General features: G+C 41.7%; 1 protein-coding gene and 1 long non-coding RNA gene across 5 annotated transcripts in view; one reads left to right on the top strand and one right to left on the bottom strand.

Annotated features, from left to right (window-relative positions):
• Positions 1–670: 670 nt before the first annotated feature.
• Positions 671–17661, bottom strand: part of ARID4A (AT-rich interaction domain 4A) — a 61869-nt gene continuing 44878 nt past the window's right edge. For 3 of the 4 annotated variants that reach the window (XM_079984250.1, XM_079984248.1, XM_079984249.1), the window contains 13 exons: positions 17532–17626; positions 17333–17430; positions 15665–15893; positions 14845–15089; positions 12482–12679; positions 11361–11445; positions 11007–11208; positions 10705–10767; positions 8846–9976; positions 6632–6736; positions 4738–4950; positions 4429–4611; positions 671–2552 (listed from right to left, as the gene is read on the bottom strand). In XM_079984250.1, the coding sequence (XP_079840376.1) occupies positions 2449–2552; positions 4429–4611; positions 4738–4950; positions 6632–6736; positions 8846–9976; positions 10705–10767; positions 11007–11208; positions 11361–11445; positions 12482–12679; positions 14845–15089; positions 15665–15893; positions 17333–17430; positions 17532–17626 (2951 nt within the window). In that variant the 3' untranslated portion in view covers positions 671–2448. The remainder of the gene's footprint in view (positions 2553–4428; positions 4612–4737; positions 4951–6631; positions 6737–8845; positions 9977–10704; positions 10768–11006; positions 11209–11360; positions 11446–12481; positions 12680–14844; positions 15090–15664; positions 15894–17332; positions 17431–17531; positions 17627–17661) is intronic. The other variant, XM_079984251.1, reaches the window with a different exon arrangement.
• On the top strand, positions 12559–13113 carry LOC307208907. Its single transcript, XR_013835264.1, has 2 exons — positions 12559–12693; positions 13071–13113. It is a non-coding gene; the product is annotated as an uncharacterized lncRNA (long non-coding RNA).

Below are 17661 nucleotides of genomic sequence, written 5' to 3'. Positions count from 1 at the left end.
AGCACAAAAATACAGCATTTTAAAAATATATCTATATAGCTACCCTGCTTTATCTAGTCCCACAACCGGAGCTTTGTTCAACGTCTAATTGTTTTGAGAAGCAAATTTTTGTAAAGTAGTACCATCCTATTAAAGCTGTTCACCCAGCTTTGGATAAACTACACACATTAGTAGCAATCCCCAGAGAGGATAAACTTTTTCAGCCTTTTTAGTTGGACTACAACTGTTCAGTTTTACCCAACTTCATGTTCATAATATTTTCACAACAGGTAAGGTCAATCTCTTGTTGCGTGTTCTAATGAAGTGCTATAATCCAGTGTTCGTCAGCACTTTAAAATATTTTGGCAATTTAAATGCATCTAGCTTGCTCAAGGTATCCGATAAAGGATAAATATTTGAGAACGTGTCTATGTTTCTTGGCCACTGAAGAACAGGGTATTAATTTTACAACAAAGTAAAATGGTTTTAGGCTCAGATTAATAGTTGCTGAAAGCAATATTAAGCATGATTACATCTGACCAAGTTTTTATCATAATGATAACTTCTTTTATTATTAAAATATATGATCCAAGTTTGCTTTGAAGAATCTTTACAGCACATTATGAAGCCATTATCTATTGTTTGGACATGATGGCAGTTTTACAAAATCAGTTAAAAATAAAATAAAGCCTATGTTTAAAAACATAACCTTTATTAATGCTCTTCATCGAGCTTCATTTGTATCATACATTGAAATAGCTCTGCTTAAGAAAAAGACAGAAAAAGTGCATTTTTACAAGAGTACTTTTTCCTTTAGATCTCTGTGAAAATGGAAGGAACTGGAATCATAAGTTGAGAAACTGATAAAATGGTACTGCAAGAGACACCAGGCTTTAGCTACATGACCATTTCACTGGAGTCTCTCACTCAAGACCTTCAGGTTTTGTGAACCTTTAATATCCTGACAGTCTAGAGAATCTGAGTTATAACTCTACAGTATATTAACATGGAAAAGGCAGAAAACCCCTTTTCAATGTACAAAGGTGAATTTAAAAAATTGATTAAAAAATCACTTTATACACAATGTATATGCAAACTGTCTTAAATACATGATTTTGGGAAAGTTATTTACAAACTGTTTTCAGTCTGTGGGACAATCCACAGCCGAAGCAGTCATTTTAACTCTTCTCAATTATGCTCATCAACTTTGGCAGATAGAAAACTGATTTCAACAGTACAGCAAATAAGAAAGTGTGACAAAAGCATTGTAAGGGTAACCAAAGATTTGTTCCTCAAAAGCAACAGAAGTACTAGGATTGCCAAAGTTTTCAAGACAGGATAGAGTTTAATCCAGATGCCAGATTATAGTTTTACACTGTGGAAGATTGAACAGACAAAACCACTTCACATACAGGTATGGTACATGAAGCCACCTGTATATGATTTTAAGTGACAGGTATATTTTATTGAAAGAGTGAACCTAACTTAGACTTTTTCTCCCCGATTTTATTAATATTTTTTTAAAAATACATAAAAATACAACATCCAATGTCTGAATAAATATATTTAACAAGTTGCAAGATACCTTATTTTACACAAAAAAATTCAGCTTTAGAAATCTTGTTAAATAACTTCATTGTTATATATTTTATTTTTTGCCTTTTTGTAACAAAATAAAAACTCTGAAATTACATAGAAAAAAAGACAAAATACTTTTGTCAAGGGATAAGATAGTCCACTGAAAACCTATTCACGATTCCACTGTAAACATTAAACATTAAAATATTTGCATAATCGTGTGCTCAAAAATCCTATAAAAAGTGGAAGACTCATTACAACGGTAGTTTCCAGTCAACTACGCTTCCTTTCACAATTTATTTTGTCCAATTTACACCATTAAAATTGGGAACATTGCTGAATACACACTTTGGCAGGTCTGTATAGCAAGTGCTTCTCCAAAAAGAAAAGAAGGGGGGGGGGGAAGGGACTCTCACTCAGGATTAAGATACAGCTTGGTGAAAAAAGTGCAGCAATAATTCCATTTTCTGATTAACCTATTTTGATGAGTGTTTGGTGCACTTGCTCCTTTAAAAAAAAAAAGAATTTCCTAATAGCACTCAAATGCTTCATTGGCTATCCAAGTTTCCAAATTTGATTAAGTGCCCTTTTCTGTTTTAACCAAAACAAAAAAACAAAAAATAAGCACAAAGACAGGTGTCCAAGTGCACCCACAAACCTTCAGTTGCCAATTAGCTTAATTAATATCCACAATAAAGTAAAAAATAAAAATAAAAATCCACAATGACAAGATGGAGGGAGGGGTATGAGGAGAAGAGACAGACACAGTCCAGCAGTGGAAGAGTATACAGAATATACTTGGCAATGTCAAACCAGTTGAGTGCTTTCTATGGTATTTCGGGATTTCTGTCCATGACAGCGACTTGCTGCACAAGGCAGAGGAGACCAGTATCACCTGCATTCAACAGCAAGCACGTTCTGTGGAGGAGAGGAGGACGAAGGGCTCATTCCAGTGTCCGAAGAGGCAGAGGACATGGAAGCTCCTGTGTGAGACACTGTTAAAAAAAATACAAAAAGCATTAATGCACCCTTTTACCAATATATGTAGGTGATCACTGTGCCTTTGGTGAACTATTAGGATCATAGAATCGTCAAGTTGGAAGAGATCCCCAGGGTCATAGAATCATAGAATCTTAGAGTTGGAAGAGACCACAAGGGCCATCGAGTCCAACCCCCTGCCAAGCAGGAAACACCATCAGAGCACTCCTGACATATGGTTGTCAAGCCTCTGCTTAAAGACCTCCAAAGAAGGAGACTCCACCACACTCCTGGGCAGCAAATTCCACTGTCGAACAGCTCTTACTGTCAGGAAGTTCTTCCTAATGTTTAGGTGGAATCTTCTTTCTTGTAGTTTGGAGCCATTGCTCCGTGTCCGCTTCTCTGGAGCAGCAGAAAACAACCTTTCTCCCTCCTCTAATAATCTTGTGTCGTACATCATTGTTCGAAATTCACCAGCTGCTGGGCGCATTTTGCACTTGGCTACCGGCCACTTGCTACCAAGTGAAAACGCCATGATGGCACCTGATTTCTACATAGCTGTCAACTTTTCCCATTTCTTGCGAGGAATCCTATTCAGAATAAGGGACTTTCCCTTTAAAAAAGAGAAAAGTAGACAGCTATGTTTCTGCAGCATCTGGAGGCGCATACCTGGGGATTCTTTGACCTTACCTGTTTTCACACACTAACAACATAGCCTTCAGAATTCTATGTGACATCCTTTTATATATTTGAACATGACTATCATATCACCCCTTAACCTCCTCTTCTCCAGGCTAAACATGCCCAGCTCCCTCAGCCGTTCCTCATAAGGCATCGTTTCCAGGCCTTTGACCATTTTGGTTGCCCTCCTGTGGACACGTTCCAGTTTGTCAGTGTCCTCCTTGAACTGTGGTGCCCAGAACTGGACATCCAGCCCAACCCTCTGCAATGCAGGAATCTCAGCTAAAGCATCCATGACAGATGGCCATCCAACCTCTGCTTAAAAACCTCCAAGGAAGGGGAGTTCAACACCTTCCAAGGGAGACCGTTCCACTGTCAAACAGCTTGGACTGTCAGAGAGTTCTTCCTGATGTTTAGTCGGAATCTCCTTTTGTGTAACCTGAAGCCATTATTTCAAGTCCTACTTTCCAGAGCAGGAGAAAACAAGCTATCCCCCCAAAGTCACTCATTTGAATACTGCCAGGTACTGCCAACTCTTGAACCAGCTTTTCCCACTGTTAATTGGAATCTAGGCCTGTTAATGCCTAACGGAGATGTGGGAACCTGCTTGGCCTTCCAGCTGTGTACTCCAAACTCCCATCAGCCCCAACCAGTATCGCCAACGGACAGCAGTGGATGCTGTTTTCCAGCAACGTCTGGAAGACTGCAGGACCCTCTGCTCTAAAGCATGCCCTCAAACTATGACAAACTATGTTGTGCCAAATGGGGCACACATGCAGAGCAGGGGCTGGAAAGAACCTTGTGGGCAAAAAAGTCAAAAAATATCCAAAACTGAAGAAGAAACATGGAAGAAAAAGTTGAGAGGGTACAAATATGCTGTGCTACAAGAGGTGGGGGGTGCCACCTGCACATTTTGGCTTTTTAGCCCCAACTTTCCCAGAGCAGCCACCAATATCACCCAAAAAGCAGCTCCTGTGAGGTGCTGCCAGTCTCTTTGTGCTCAGATCTTAAGAGCACATCCAGTTCAGCCCCTTCACACATTTCAGTTTCATCCCTCCTTGTTGCAGATGGTATGCCCTTTTTAAAAAACTGACAATGGCCTTGGTCACAATTCCACAATTAAAATGTTATATAAACACTCCAAACATGGAGAGCACGCATGACAATGTCTGGAAAGAGAAACTGCACAGGCCTTCTGACACCACCACTCACCCAAAAGCTTGTATGTCTGACAAAGACTGAACTTGCCTTCTCTGTCTTTCTTTTTTAATCGTTTTCTTCTCCTGTCTATGGTGGCTACTTCAGACTTCAGAGACATGTAGTATTTTCTGATTTCCTGCAGTTTTTCTTGTAGGAAAGAGATCCTCTCTGCACTGCTCATGTTGTCCAATTCATCTTTGGGAAAAAAATAATTGAAAAGGCTTTGACGATCCAGAAGGAACATCCATGTACTGTTGTAACCCTATTTCCCACCCAAATTATCTACTGTACAAAAGCGGGGGGGGGGGGGGGAGCACTTACTGAGTTGGACACTCCACTTATACACCCTTGGAGAAATGTTTTGATGGTTCTTGTCCCTCTGCTTGTCCTTATCCCCATCTTTGATATTTGGGGATAATACTCTAGCAGGCGACCTAGTGAGCTTCTGCGGCTTGGAGAGACCAATGTGTTTTACTGGAGTACATTTGCTTGAGCTATCCAGTGCAGGAAGATCTTCGCTATCACTGCTTTGTCCTGCAACAACATGACACAGTATATTGGGTTGTCCCATTCCTACACAGTACTCTTTTAGACAACAGTATGCATTCAATATTAAAAAAAACTATGCATTCAATAGCATCTATATACCACATTTTAATAGTTCAAAAGTGCTTCAATACATTATTTCAATAATCTTTACAACGGCTCTGCAGAAAGGGGGTGGGGAGGCGAACACAAGAGAGGTCTACCTATGACACACAAGCAACACAGCCAGATAGGCAGGGTATAAATAATAAAACTATTATTATTATTATTAATTATTATTATTAAGTAGGGCAAACATGGTTGTGCCCAAGTCTTTTACAGGCTTTTCACAGGTATCTGGGTGCCCACTGTGAGAACATGATGTTGGACTAAGTGGGCTTTTGGCTTGATCCAGCAGAGCTCTTGTGATGTTCTTAGAATGCAGCAATGTGGGACGCCCTTCTCTGCACGTCTAAGCAACCTCAGTTTTCCCCTCCCTGCCCGGCTTTTTTGCAGACACTCAACATATGCACGACTGCAAAAGGCAAGTTGTCTTTAAGGACATAAAGTTACTACACAATTCAGTTGAGTAGAGAACATTTCCATCTGATTATTAAAACTCATACGGCACACAAATACTACCATTTTAACCATATTTCCAAGTTGGAATTCTTACATTTCCTTCTCTAGAGGGAAAATAGCCCTCCACAGGATGTCTTACAAAGTGATGACATGTTTAAGATTAAATTTTTGAAGCCTATGTTAGCAAAACAACAGGCCTTCGTATTTCTAGCTCTCATTCTACTGGAAGGTAATCAAGTGGGAAAAGTATTTCATAGAATCAGAGTGTTGGCAGGGACCACGGGGGTCATCTAGCCCAACCCCCTGCGATGCAGGAATCTCAACTAAAGCATCCCTAACAGGTGGCCATCCAACCACTGCTTTAAAACCTCCACGGAAGGAGAGTCCACCACCTCTTGAGGGAGACCGTTCCACTGCAGAAAAGCTCTTTTACCACCAGAAAGTTCTTCCTAATGTTTAGTTAGAATCTCCGTTCTTGTAATTTGAATCCATTGGTTCAGGTTTGCCCTCTGGAGCAGCAGAAAACAAGCATGCTCCATCTTCCATGTGACAACCCTTCAGGTATTTAAAGTTCACCTTTACAATTAGATGAGCTGCTTTGAATTTTATTAAGTCTTTTGCCAGCATGTCTAGCCATACTGTGGAAGAGCAGCCACATCTAGACTCTCTACTTAGTACACTGGAAACCAATGCAGGGAATGCATTCTGTGCTGACAACATTTCCACTACTGCTAGGGAAAGGTTTTCACTCCACTTTCTGAGTGGAGATCTTTACCCTGGGCCTGCATATATATTAGAACCATTTTAACTAATTTGAATATGTGGGACTGTATTTAATATTTTTTACACTTCACTTGTTTTCTGGCTGTAAATTTCATTTGTTTTGTAACTATGTATTTTATCATTCTAACCCATCCTGGTAAGGGACTGTAAGAAATCTAATAAACAAAGGTTGCAACTTATCATGTTCTGGGTTCAAAAGTAGCTCCTTCTGGGAAAAATAGGCAGCCCAGCTCTCCCTAAATCATCTCCCTAACCACAGCGTAAGCAAGAAGGCTGGACTAAGCAAACAGAGCAAAATCCCTTCCAGAGAAATTATGAAATGTACCTGTCCCATTCTTCTCATTTTTGGCTACAGTGCTTGCTCGTTTTGGAGTACGCTTTTGCTTTTTGGCCAGTGAGCTGCTGCTGTTGTCACCAGGCCTTTTTTGACCTGAAAATAAAATGAAAGGTACATTTTCATTTTATAGTCTTTAATGGTACAACTGAACTGCCACCAAGCTCTTTGAAGTCACAGGACTGGAAGGATCGACCATCCCCACACCACCCATAATGACAAGCCAGACCATCAGGGATGACAAAACAGTGTGCCGCAAACAGAAACAAAACATGCCCAGTATATTCTTGGGAAGGAATGGAAGTGAGAATGGTATGGAGAGAAAACAACCAGGAAGAGACCAGAAACAATAAGCAGCCAATGAGAATATTAACGCTACTGCTAATTTATATCCTGCCCTTCCTCTCAAAGAAGCCCAGGGTGCCAAACATGTCACTGGTAAAATACAATTAAAACATACAACTGCAGTAAAAGAAGCAGAATTCTAGTTCTTTCTTTGTGGCCTTCCTGCCTGAGGAGGTTTAATGGCTCTTCACTACACTAGTAACCTCCAAGGATGCATTTCTGTAAAAAACGGTAGATTTCTATAGATCTTTTTGGGCACTCCAAGTCCAACCACCTTTAAATAAATAACAACAACAACAACAAATAGCAATAAATTATTCTGACTTGCAACTCATCAGGCTAAACGAGAGGGAGCAGCAACTGTCATTTTGGCAATCGTGGTGCTACAGAAGTCATGATTTGACTAGCTCCTCTCCCCGATACATTTCACCCCTCAAATACAGAATTCTGGCCCTCTGATGTGCATGCCTTAGCAGCCTTTTTAATAACCTCCAGCTGCATGCTTCACAGACTGTGGCTGCACTACTCCCACAAGGGAGTGAGGCTGCAGTTCTAAAGAAGCACGTCCACACAACTCTTGAAATGTACTTGCGTCATATGTGAATTCAGGGGCAAACAAGCTTGGCAACGAAGCCTCGGCTTCATCTATGTGGACCAGCTTAGCATAATCTGCTTATTTTTCACAAACATAACAGATTGAGACCCACACATTTTGGCCAGCCTTTGCGGCTGCCCAGGAAGCCGCTCCTCCCCCCACCCAGAAGGTCTTGTCCCTGACCTTGAACCCGGGGCTCCAAAATTTGGTGCAAGGACACCCCCCTGCTTCCCCCTCTCTGGCTTCTGGGGACTGGCACAGGGACAGAGATGAGTGCTGCCACAATAGCACTATGGAGATGACACAAGCCTGGTGCAACTGGGGTGATGATCCCCATGGGCTAGGGATAGATTTTTTTTATTATTATTTTTTGCAATGCACCTCTAAGGAACTGCATGAAAAGGACAGGCCCTTGCTCCCTTCTCCAGCTTGGAATTGGGGAGTCATCTCCTCAAGTTGCGTTGAACTTCCAGTTGCTCTGAGCATCACTGAAAAGCAGGCTGGGCAAAGGGGAACACTTGCCATGGCTAGCAGAATTGGGGGCTCCAGATGGTGGATATCGACGTGCTGCTAGTTTACAAGCAGCAGCCAATTTCGATACTTCTGCTCCCAAACCCCTATTTTATTGTTAGCTGCCTCGATGGGATAAAAATAAACGACTAAACAACAAAAACGGAATGGCAGGATAAATTACTAAATTATATCGAATTGGCTAGATTAACAAGAGGTAATTAGGGGACTCCCCAGACAAGAATTCCAAAAAGAATGTAAAGAATACTTGTAAATGTAAAGAATACTTTACAAAACAGTGCCCTAAAATACACACCTGCACTTGTTTCAAAAGTCATAATTTGAAAAAAAATCATAATAATAATTCATAAAGGAAACAGTTTATAAGAAGTAAATAAGGAGGCCATGTACAGGATAAAGGAAGATTTTTATTTTGTCATTTGTTTTATTTTATTTTATGTTTATCTTATGTTATGTTCATGTCTAATGTTGGTGGATTTGTGTATTTGAGTTGTGGATTTGTGTTGTAAATAAAATTAGAATAATAATGAATGAATGACTAAGCAAAATGTGACTCCTTGCTTCTAATCCTTCAGTGTTTTTGCAAGTTATGCTTTCCCTCTCTTCGTAGAGAGGGAATTTTACTTTAACAAAATTTATATTCTGCTTGATTGTAAGCAAACCTCCATGTGGATTACAAAAACCACTTTATGGAAGCATCAAAATGAAGTTTCCAATTAGAAGCTGGCACTTACCCCTCTCCCCGATCTCCCTTTCTGGGATGGCGATGCTACAATTGCTTGAAGTAGTAGTGAAAGCCTCAAACCCATTGGCAGACTCGCTCTCACAGAGACCTTCCTGAGACTCTTCAGCCACGCTGTCCACTTCAATGGTGATGTCACTTTCACTCTTGATGCTCCGTGATTCATCCTGACTTAAGGTGAGAGGAGAGGCCACAGAGAAGTTCGGCTGGACCACGGGAGGTAAGGCAGGCGGGTTTGAAGTGGGGTGGCTGGAGTCGGGTTTCTCTGCTATGAACTTTTCAGGCCCGATCTTGTCCTTTTCGTCCACGTCATCCAAGTCTACTTCGTGGCAGAGGAGTGTTTCGGGCCCAATCTGAGGCATGGAATCATCCTCGTCTTTCAGCACGGGGTTGCGGTTTTCCTCGGAACAATTGAAGTGTTCACCTCCCCGACCCTGAAGACGCTGATCGGATTCTGCCACCAGTGATGGCATTTCTTCGTTCTCGTTTCTGAGCGAGTCATCTGCACCAAAGTCCTTACATTCTTCTGTCCCAGAACATTCATTTGTCCTCCCCTCGGACACGATATTTGGCACTTCCATCTCGCCCACCAGCCGGACCCGTTTGTCGGGGGATGGCTGTTCCGTAGTCTTCCTTTTCGAAAGCTTCTTATCTTTTGCACAAGGATCTGTTTCATTCTCAGTAGGGGTGCTCAATCCTTTACTGTCCAATGACGACGTGTCTAATCTTTCAGAATCCGAGAGATGTTCGCTTGCTGCCTCTTCCTGGTTTAGTGGCGTGCTCTTTACATTCTCCAGGGAGGAGTCTCTTGTTCTGTTCCGCCGTCCTTTCGCTCTAGGTGATTTTTCCATCTCTCTCTTGATATCTTCTACTTGGTCACTTTTGTTTCCAAAAATCTGAACCACTTGTTCGTTTTCTTCAACTTCGAGTTTCAAAGGTTCCAAAGGGTGGATCTGATTCCTGTCATTCTCTTTCAGCACAAGTGAGATCTTTGGGATTTCTTCATCAGGTTTTTCAACTGTTCGTTTCTCATCTTTTTCTGGGTCAGAATTGGCTGGAGAAAACTCTTCATTCGCATTCTTTTCAGAAGCTTCATCCGCATCACTGTCAGATGAAATCGAGTCTACAAAAAAAATACATGCACAGAACAAGTAGTTAAGGCATAACTTCATATGAAAGTTGGTACCAGCACTTAAGTCATTCAAAGCCCATTGATTTCAATCATTCTGTTCTTGAGTATGACTGAGGCCAATTCCCAGAGTAGTTTAGCAATCCCTCTTTTACAGGGAACGCTGGAAAATGTAGCTCTGTGAAGGGAATATGTCTCCACTCAGAACTCTGGCTCCCAGAATGGCTGCTTAAATTGGTATCATAGTGCTTTAAACATATTGTGTGAGTGTCACCCCCCCCCCCAATACGGTAAAGAGAAATATTATTTTAATAAAGCTACAAAGAAAGTAGGCTAGAGCAAAGGTATAGTTTGAAAGTGTCTATAAATAAAGTACAGCTCCTCTCTCATTGCTAATGATGACTGGGGAGATGGGAGCATTCAGAAGGTTAAACATCTGTAAAGTGTAAGTATTTCATACCTAATGACGCAACTGCATTTCACCCTCTGCTCTCTGTCTCAAGAGTACAATAGATCTCATTAGAAGCATGAAGAATCTGTTTATGAGATTCACATTGTTTTACACCATGAAAGGCTGTAATCAAGAGCCAATGGAAGCAATAGATATTGCTCCTCTACCCAACTGCAGGTGGAGTCTTGTCTCAGTCCTCTTTCTGTACATCCCCCCTCCCCAGATTTCATAATAAATCTTCCCACAACATATGAAAAAAAAACCTACTCACCATTTGACCCTCTGTCAGAATCCAACATTCCTGAGCTACGTCTTGTTTGCCTGCGAGACATTCCTAAAAATTAAAGGAAGAGGGTGTATCAGTGATTGGAAGCAAGAACACTACAAAGAAAATGTTTTATTTATTCTCCAAGAGTGTGTGTGTGCCCATTACTTAGCACATTATGCTTTACACCTCATGCCTTTTAAATCAGCAGAAAAGATTTGCCATCCTAAAGAGCATCATTAGCTGCTTGTTCAAGAGCCTTTGTAAAAAACCATGCACCAAAAATCCCAGTCCTGAACTGGAAATACCTTCAGTCCCATTAGGCAAGGGTGAGCAATCCGGCAGGCTGCCGCGCGAGTTTCGGGCTCCTGGTTTACTTTCGCTATTAGGAGTTTTGGGCAGACCACACGACAGGTTTGAAAGAAGAGTCGATTTCAGAGGAGGGCGCCCCCGTTTCACCTTTTGCTTCTCCTCTTCTCTCTTTTCATCTTTTTCACTCTCTTCTTTACTCTGAACACAGATACATACAAATGGTCCTTTTACTACTGTGCAACATATCTTAGGATTTACAGAAAGAAAGGGGAATCAGAAAGGGGAAAATCCCATTTTTTAAAATAGAAAGGTTGTTTGAAAAAATAAGGTTTATGAATAATGCTACATACTTTTGCTTTTTTCTTTTGCTTCTTCTTTGAGCCTCCCTTCTCCAAAGGCCAAATAATCCTATCAGCTTTCACCCATTCATCGTATCTACGGAAAACATGCAGAATTATTACTCCTGTTAAAAATGGCTTTAGAGCAAAGGCTAATTGTAAAAAGAACCTCACCCAAAAAAGCATCCCCACCCCTAGATTTCAAGCCTACAAAGGAAGTCCTGCACCATATCCCCCCAAATGTTTTTAATTTTAAAAGGTTAGTAGGTGAACTATAAACAGCACATCCCAACATTTCCAGTAAGTCACTAGTCATTTCAGATATTGAATCCTTCTAGGTGTAAAATAAATTTCTTTTTTTCCAAAATGAAGGAACTGTCCAATGACTTATTTGTTTTTTGTTTTTTTTAATGTATCTCGACTTATTTCTTGCTTTACAGTTTTTCCCTCTCTCTGTGCCTCATACCTCCCCAAATCTGCTCCAGAGGGTTGGAGAACACTCCAGAACAGTGGGTGTGTGGCAGAAAGAGAGGGGGAGTTCCACTGTGCAAGCGGAAACCCTTGCACTGATAAAAGAATAATAGAATTGTACAGTATAGATAACCCCAAGGGTTTTCTAGTCCAACCCCCTGAAATGCAGGAAATTCTGCCACAGCTATTCCTAGGTGGGCTCAAACCACCAACCTTCTGGTTAACAACCAGACCCACTGACCCACTGTGTCACCTGCTCCTGGATATTGCCCTTAGTGTTCAAGTGTCCATAAAGAAAATGGAAACCATCAAAGGTTTGCCATATCTTCATTTAACATTGCTGAGTAAACAAGAGGCTGTCCATCAAATCTTACCATGTGTGGGCACTCCTGACAGTATCATTTTCCTAAGCGAACCTTTTGGTGGCACATTGACTCATCCTAAGTTGACTTAAAAATGGCTGCATGAAGCAGCTCCTAATACAGCCCAGGCAAAACACTTGACAATGCTCACGCCTGATCAAAGCACACCAGGATAAAAGAGGAGGGACAGGACTGAAGGCACCTGTCTGCAGGGCCTCAGGTAGTCCACCTGAACGTTTATTTGCCACTACAATATGACTGCAAAGCAAGATTACAAGGTTGACTTTCTTCTTTCCTCACCTTACATTCCAGCCATAATAATGCACCAAATACAAAACCTCTCCGTCATCATTCTCTGTACTTTTAATACTGGCTTCGTAAATTTTCTGAGTTTTGCCACGACCGTATTTTACTTTCACTTTGGTTCCCGTTAGGCAAGGCTCTGTGTCTTCGTCGCCCTCCTCTCCTTCCGATTCTCCTCGGTTTTCAAGTTCTTCCCTGCAGCAAGACAGGTAAGGTAAAGGTAAAGGTACCCCTGCCCGTACGGGCCAGTCTTGACAGACTCTGGGGTTGTGCGCCCATCTCACTTAAGAGGCCAGGGGCCAGCGCTGTCCGGAGACACTTCCGGGTCATGTGGCCAGCGTGACATCGCTGCTCTGGCGAGCCAGAGCCGCACACGGAAACGCCGTTTACCTTCCCGCTGGTAAGCGGTCCCTATTTATCTACTTGCACCCGGAGGTGCTTTCGAACTGCTAGGTTGGCAGGCGCTGGGACCGAGCAGCGGGAGCGCACCCCGCCGCAGGGATTCGAACCGCCGACCTTTCGATCGGCAAGCCCTAGGCGCTGAGGCTTTAACCCACAGCGCCACCTGCGTCCCCTAGCAAGACAGGTAACAGGATGCAAACTAATTAGAGGCCAGACGTGGGCAGCAGCTGTGATCCTCCTCACTTACAGTATGCTTGCATGGCGGCAATGCAGCACTGCCAACCTCTGCCTTGAGTGAAAGTGACTCAGCAACTGAATCCAGGCAAAAGTGCACTTTTCCAAGTAATGAATCTTGTGCAAGCACCTAATCAACCCCACAGAGCCACAGTGGAGCTGATGGAAAGCTCTCAAGTCAATCCCAATGCAAGTCGCCATTAGCCTTTCATGACATTCATTTTAATTTGTTACTGCCGAGTACTTTTCTCAAGTGACTGCGTACTAGTTAAAGAAAGGCCTTTCACAAACAAGTGCACAACTGCATGGTGTTCTAATGCCACCTTGAATTTGTACCCAAACAATTATCTGAGAAGCCAAAGGATGCATAGGAATTAGAGCAGCGACCCCCTTAAATCAAATCATCATGAGTTTTAGTCACTCAATTAAAACCTGAATATAGGTAAAACAGTGTTTCTGAAGCAAGAAGTATAAATGGCTCATTAGGTGGTGCTTGCTACCTTCAGTTTTTATTACGTATTTTGTAAATAAATAAATCCCAATAAAACCAGGCGTACCTTTTTATCAACTCAAAGTTTTAAAAATAAAATAAATCTAACTGGATTAAACAGGGCAATCCTAATAGCTACATCAACTTGAATATTACATCTTATAGAACCCTGCACACAAATATATTACTGTTATACAAGAAGCTCTTTGAAAGTGCCTTGTGTAAATGCCTAGTACAGCCCAGCACCACAACAGCACTTCTTATCCATATTCTTAAAAAAGTTCCCTTCTGATGGAACTCATGAATAAGCTGTGCTCAAGCACAGATTATGCTGTCGGAAGTCACCTTAGATAGGGATTTTTTTTTGCTAAAGCTGAACACCCCAGGATTTTGCTTTAAGGCAGCCTAGATTCATGCTTTTGAATCATGGTGCTGGAGGAGACTATTGAGAGTCCCATGGACTGCAAGAAGATCCAGCCTCTCCATTCTGAAGGAAATCAGCCCTGAGTGCTCACTGGAAGGACAGATCCTGAAGCTGAGGCTCCAAGACTCTGGCCAACTCATGAGAAGAGAAGACTTCCTGGAAAAGACACTGATGTTGGGAAAGATGGAGGGCCCAAGGAGAAGGGGACAACAGAGGATGAGATGGTGGGACAGTGTTCTCGAAGCTACCAACATGAATTTGACCAAGCTGCAGGAGGCAGTGGAAGACAGGAGTGCCTGGCATGCTCTAGTCCATGGGGTCATGAAGAGTCGGACATGACTAAACAACAAGGATTCATAGGCTACGGGTAATGGGAAACTATGGAAATTGGCATATATTTATTTCGCCAAAGAAAAGGCAGGAATTTTTTGTAGAGCTACTGCAGGAACTTGTGGCCCCTTCAGGTATTGCTGGAATCCAACTCCCACTGGTCCCAGTTGGCATGGCCAATATTCAGGGAGGATGGGAGTTGTAGTCCAACATCTTGAGGTGCACAGATTCCTCAACCCTGGCACTGAAGCCTCCTATAACCTTCTTCCTCTTGGAGCCATCATACTACCAAGCTCTTTGTTAGCCTCAAGCTTTTTAAAAAGGATGAAGACTTTGTCCATTTACGTTCTTATACTGAGCCTGCCCTATAGAACGACACCTTTTGAGATGCAATTTAACATGGAGTAAGGGTCATTTTCACTGGGTGTCCAATTTCAAGCATCAGACAAAAAGTAGAAGAAGTAAAGACATATTTCTTGCCTCCTGTCCTCCTCTTCATCTGACTCCTTGTCAGATTCCTCTTCCTTTTTTGTTTTCTTTTCCTTTTGCTTTGGTGTGGTCTTTCTGCTTCCAAGTGGCAGCTCATTTTCCCTTTTTTCTGCATTACTGGACATGTCTTCTACATCTTTGTTCTCCTTGTTGCTGTCTCTTAGTTTGTCCGGCATTTTATCATCTTCGCCTTCCTTTTTAGCGACAGTGACATCACGAACAAGTCTCCTTCGTCCCTATAATAGTTGGGTTTTGGGGGGTGGGGGAGAAGAAAGCATGCTGTTTAAACTGCATTGCTGCCTTCAAGGTAGGTTAGGATTACACAATACATTGCTGCAGTATTAAGTTAAAGCTTTTTTCCTTGACTAGCGGTGCATCAGGGAATTCACGGACAAGCAAAATATATAACTGAAAGCCACCATCGCAGCTTTATGAATAGGTATCTAAAAACATGGATTCTGTTACCACGTAAGCCGTGTGAACAGCAACAGATACAACCATGAGGAAAACAGGACTGAGAAAACGCAGGAGGAAATGAGCTGCCAGCTTTTTCCAGAATAAACATTAGCTTACTCTCATTGGCCTATAGCTGGTTAATTAAACCCCTGCTGGGAAAGCAAGAGTAGGAACCTTCTTTTTTACTGCACTTTTTCTTTCTTTCCATTTATTTATAACCAAGCAAGGTATAACAGATGTCAGATAAAATAAAAGTAGAAAGAGATATCTAGAACTAATCATATAGGAATACATTTCCATTCCAAAGTCGAACATAACAAATTAATATCACAAGGTTGTAAGTGATGGAGCTTACCCTAGGAGACCTCTGCTCAATTTCTTCTTTTTCACTTTCACTGCTGCAATCGTTTTCATCCTCCTCATTGCGAACCTCTATGGGGAACATCTCTGGCTCTTCTTTTACACTTTCCTCCATTGGCTCTTCTGGTTTCTGTACTGTTTCTATTATTTTTGGTTCATTGTGGTGGATGGTTCTAAACTGAATGTTCGCAGACCGGCAGTACTCTTCGAAACCATAAAGATACCTACAGGTTTCGGAAAAGGAATTTATTGGCAATGTAAAAATAAAATAAAATAAGGCTTTTTCCATCACCTAGGCAGCACAGAGGGAGAACGCGCACTCCTTTAACACCCTCAAGTTCTGCTCTAACTCAAGAGGAGGTTCTGATCTACAGAATAATTCTCCCAACAATAGCAACGCTATCGTTCCCCCATGCCACCCTCTTCTTTTAATCCTCAGTCATAGTGGGAAGGATGTTTCTCTCTGTCTTCCTGGTGTCCTGACATATGGCTGCTCAGTGCACAGAGGACTCTTGGAAATGTGATTTTTATTAGGCTGGCTCGGGTGGCCGTATCTTAGGGTAATAAGCAGAGATATGAATGAACCTTGTGGTCGCGCATGCAGCTCCTTCGCTTGAGATGACAAATAAGGACTGCCTCTCCCAGTACGAACCGACCCAGACCCTGTGCTTGTCACCTGAGGCCCTTCTGTGTCTGTCCCCCCTCTCTGAAAGGTACAGAGGGTGACAACAAGAAAAAGGGCTTTTTTCTGAGGTGGCTCCCAGACTGTGGGATGCTCTCTCCAGAGAGGTCAGCCTGGCACCATCCTTACATGACTTTAGGTGCTAGGCAAAAACATTCCTCTTTACACAATCTATGGCATTTTAAATGAGAGGAGAATTGTTGATACACTTTTTTCTACAACTGTTTTAAAGGTTTTTTAATTGTTATTAAGCTATGTATATATTTTTTTAATGTTGTACACTGCCCTGGGATCGGATAAAGGGTGGTTTATGAATAAATAAGTCAAGAGGAAGTCTTCAGTTAGCTATAATTTCCCCATGTCATTCGTACTGACTTCCTTATTTCGACAATCTATATACCACTTAATTACAATAGTTTCTAAGCAGGGTACAAGAATCTCAACACTTAAAAAAAGAAAAAAAGGTCAAACTATAAAATTTCAAACCATGGCTTAATATCCTGTTTTATCCTGAAGCCATTTAATCACCATTTCCCAGTATGGACGAAATGCAAAACTCTAAGTTAACTTGAAGTCTCTCTCCTAGTTTGCTTGCTCACTTCTGTAAAGGGAGGAGCAAAGGGATTATAGGAGGAGATGCAAGACTTGTTTGTACTTAGGGCTTAACTAAGCAGAAATATGATTGCCCAAATGAGGCCAAAAATTCTAGCTGCCGCCGACTTACCATTTTGCTTTTAAATGTAATATTACATTTGGAAGTTTAAGTTGTTAGCCACAGCAGACGGCAGTTGGGACTGCTGAGTTAGCAAGACAGAAAAATGTACAGTAGCTAAAAACCTGTACAGGACCATGAAGTTATTGTTAGTGCTATACCCCCTTGCTATTGTCTATTTTGCCTCCTCCCCCTGCGAAATCCTGCTTATGATTTCCTTCGGGTCTAAGTAAGTATCTTAAATAAAAATAAAAAGAGAGACTACTTACTTTCTATAAGCAGTTTTTACATTGTATGAAGCAGCGGAGTTCAAAATAGGAATGCCAAGGTCCATATAAATTTGCTTCCATACGGCTCCACTATCAATCTGTGCGGGAGGTAGAGAATTGCACACATATAAATTGAATAGAAAACTAAAACAATGTTAGCTTGAAATTAAAGGCTAGCTTTAAGAAATGCCATACTTACATTGTCACACCCACCCTGCTGATATACCAGTCTGAAAAGTTTGAAGAGGTTAAGATCCTTATAGCCCAGAACAGGTGGCTTATTGATAGGAGTTCCTAATTAATATAAAAGAGATACCAAAAGAAGCATT

This window comes from Podarcis cretensis (genome assembly GCF_951804945.1).
Source record: "Podarcis cretensis genome assembly, chromosome: 1".
NCBI lineage: Eukaryota > Metazoa > Chordata > Lepidosauria > Squamata > Lacertidae > Podarcis > Podarcis cretensis.
The sequence above is the reverse complement of the archived record's forward strand: the minus strand, read 5'-3'. Positions and strand labels throughout refer to the sequence as shown.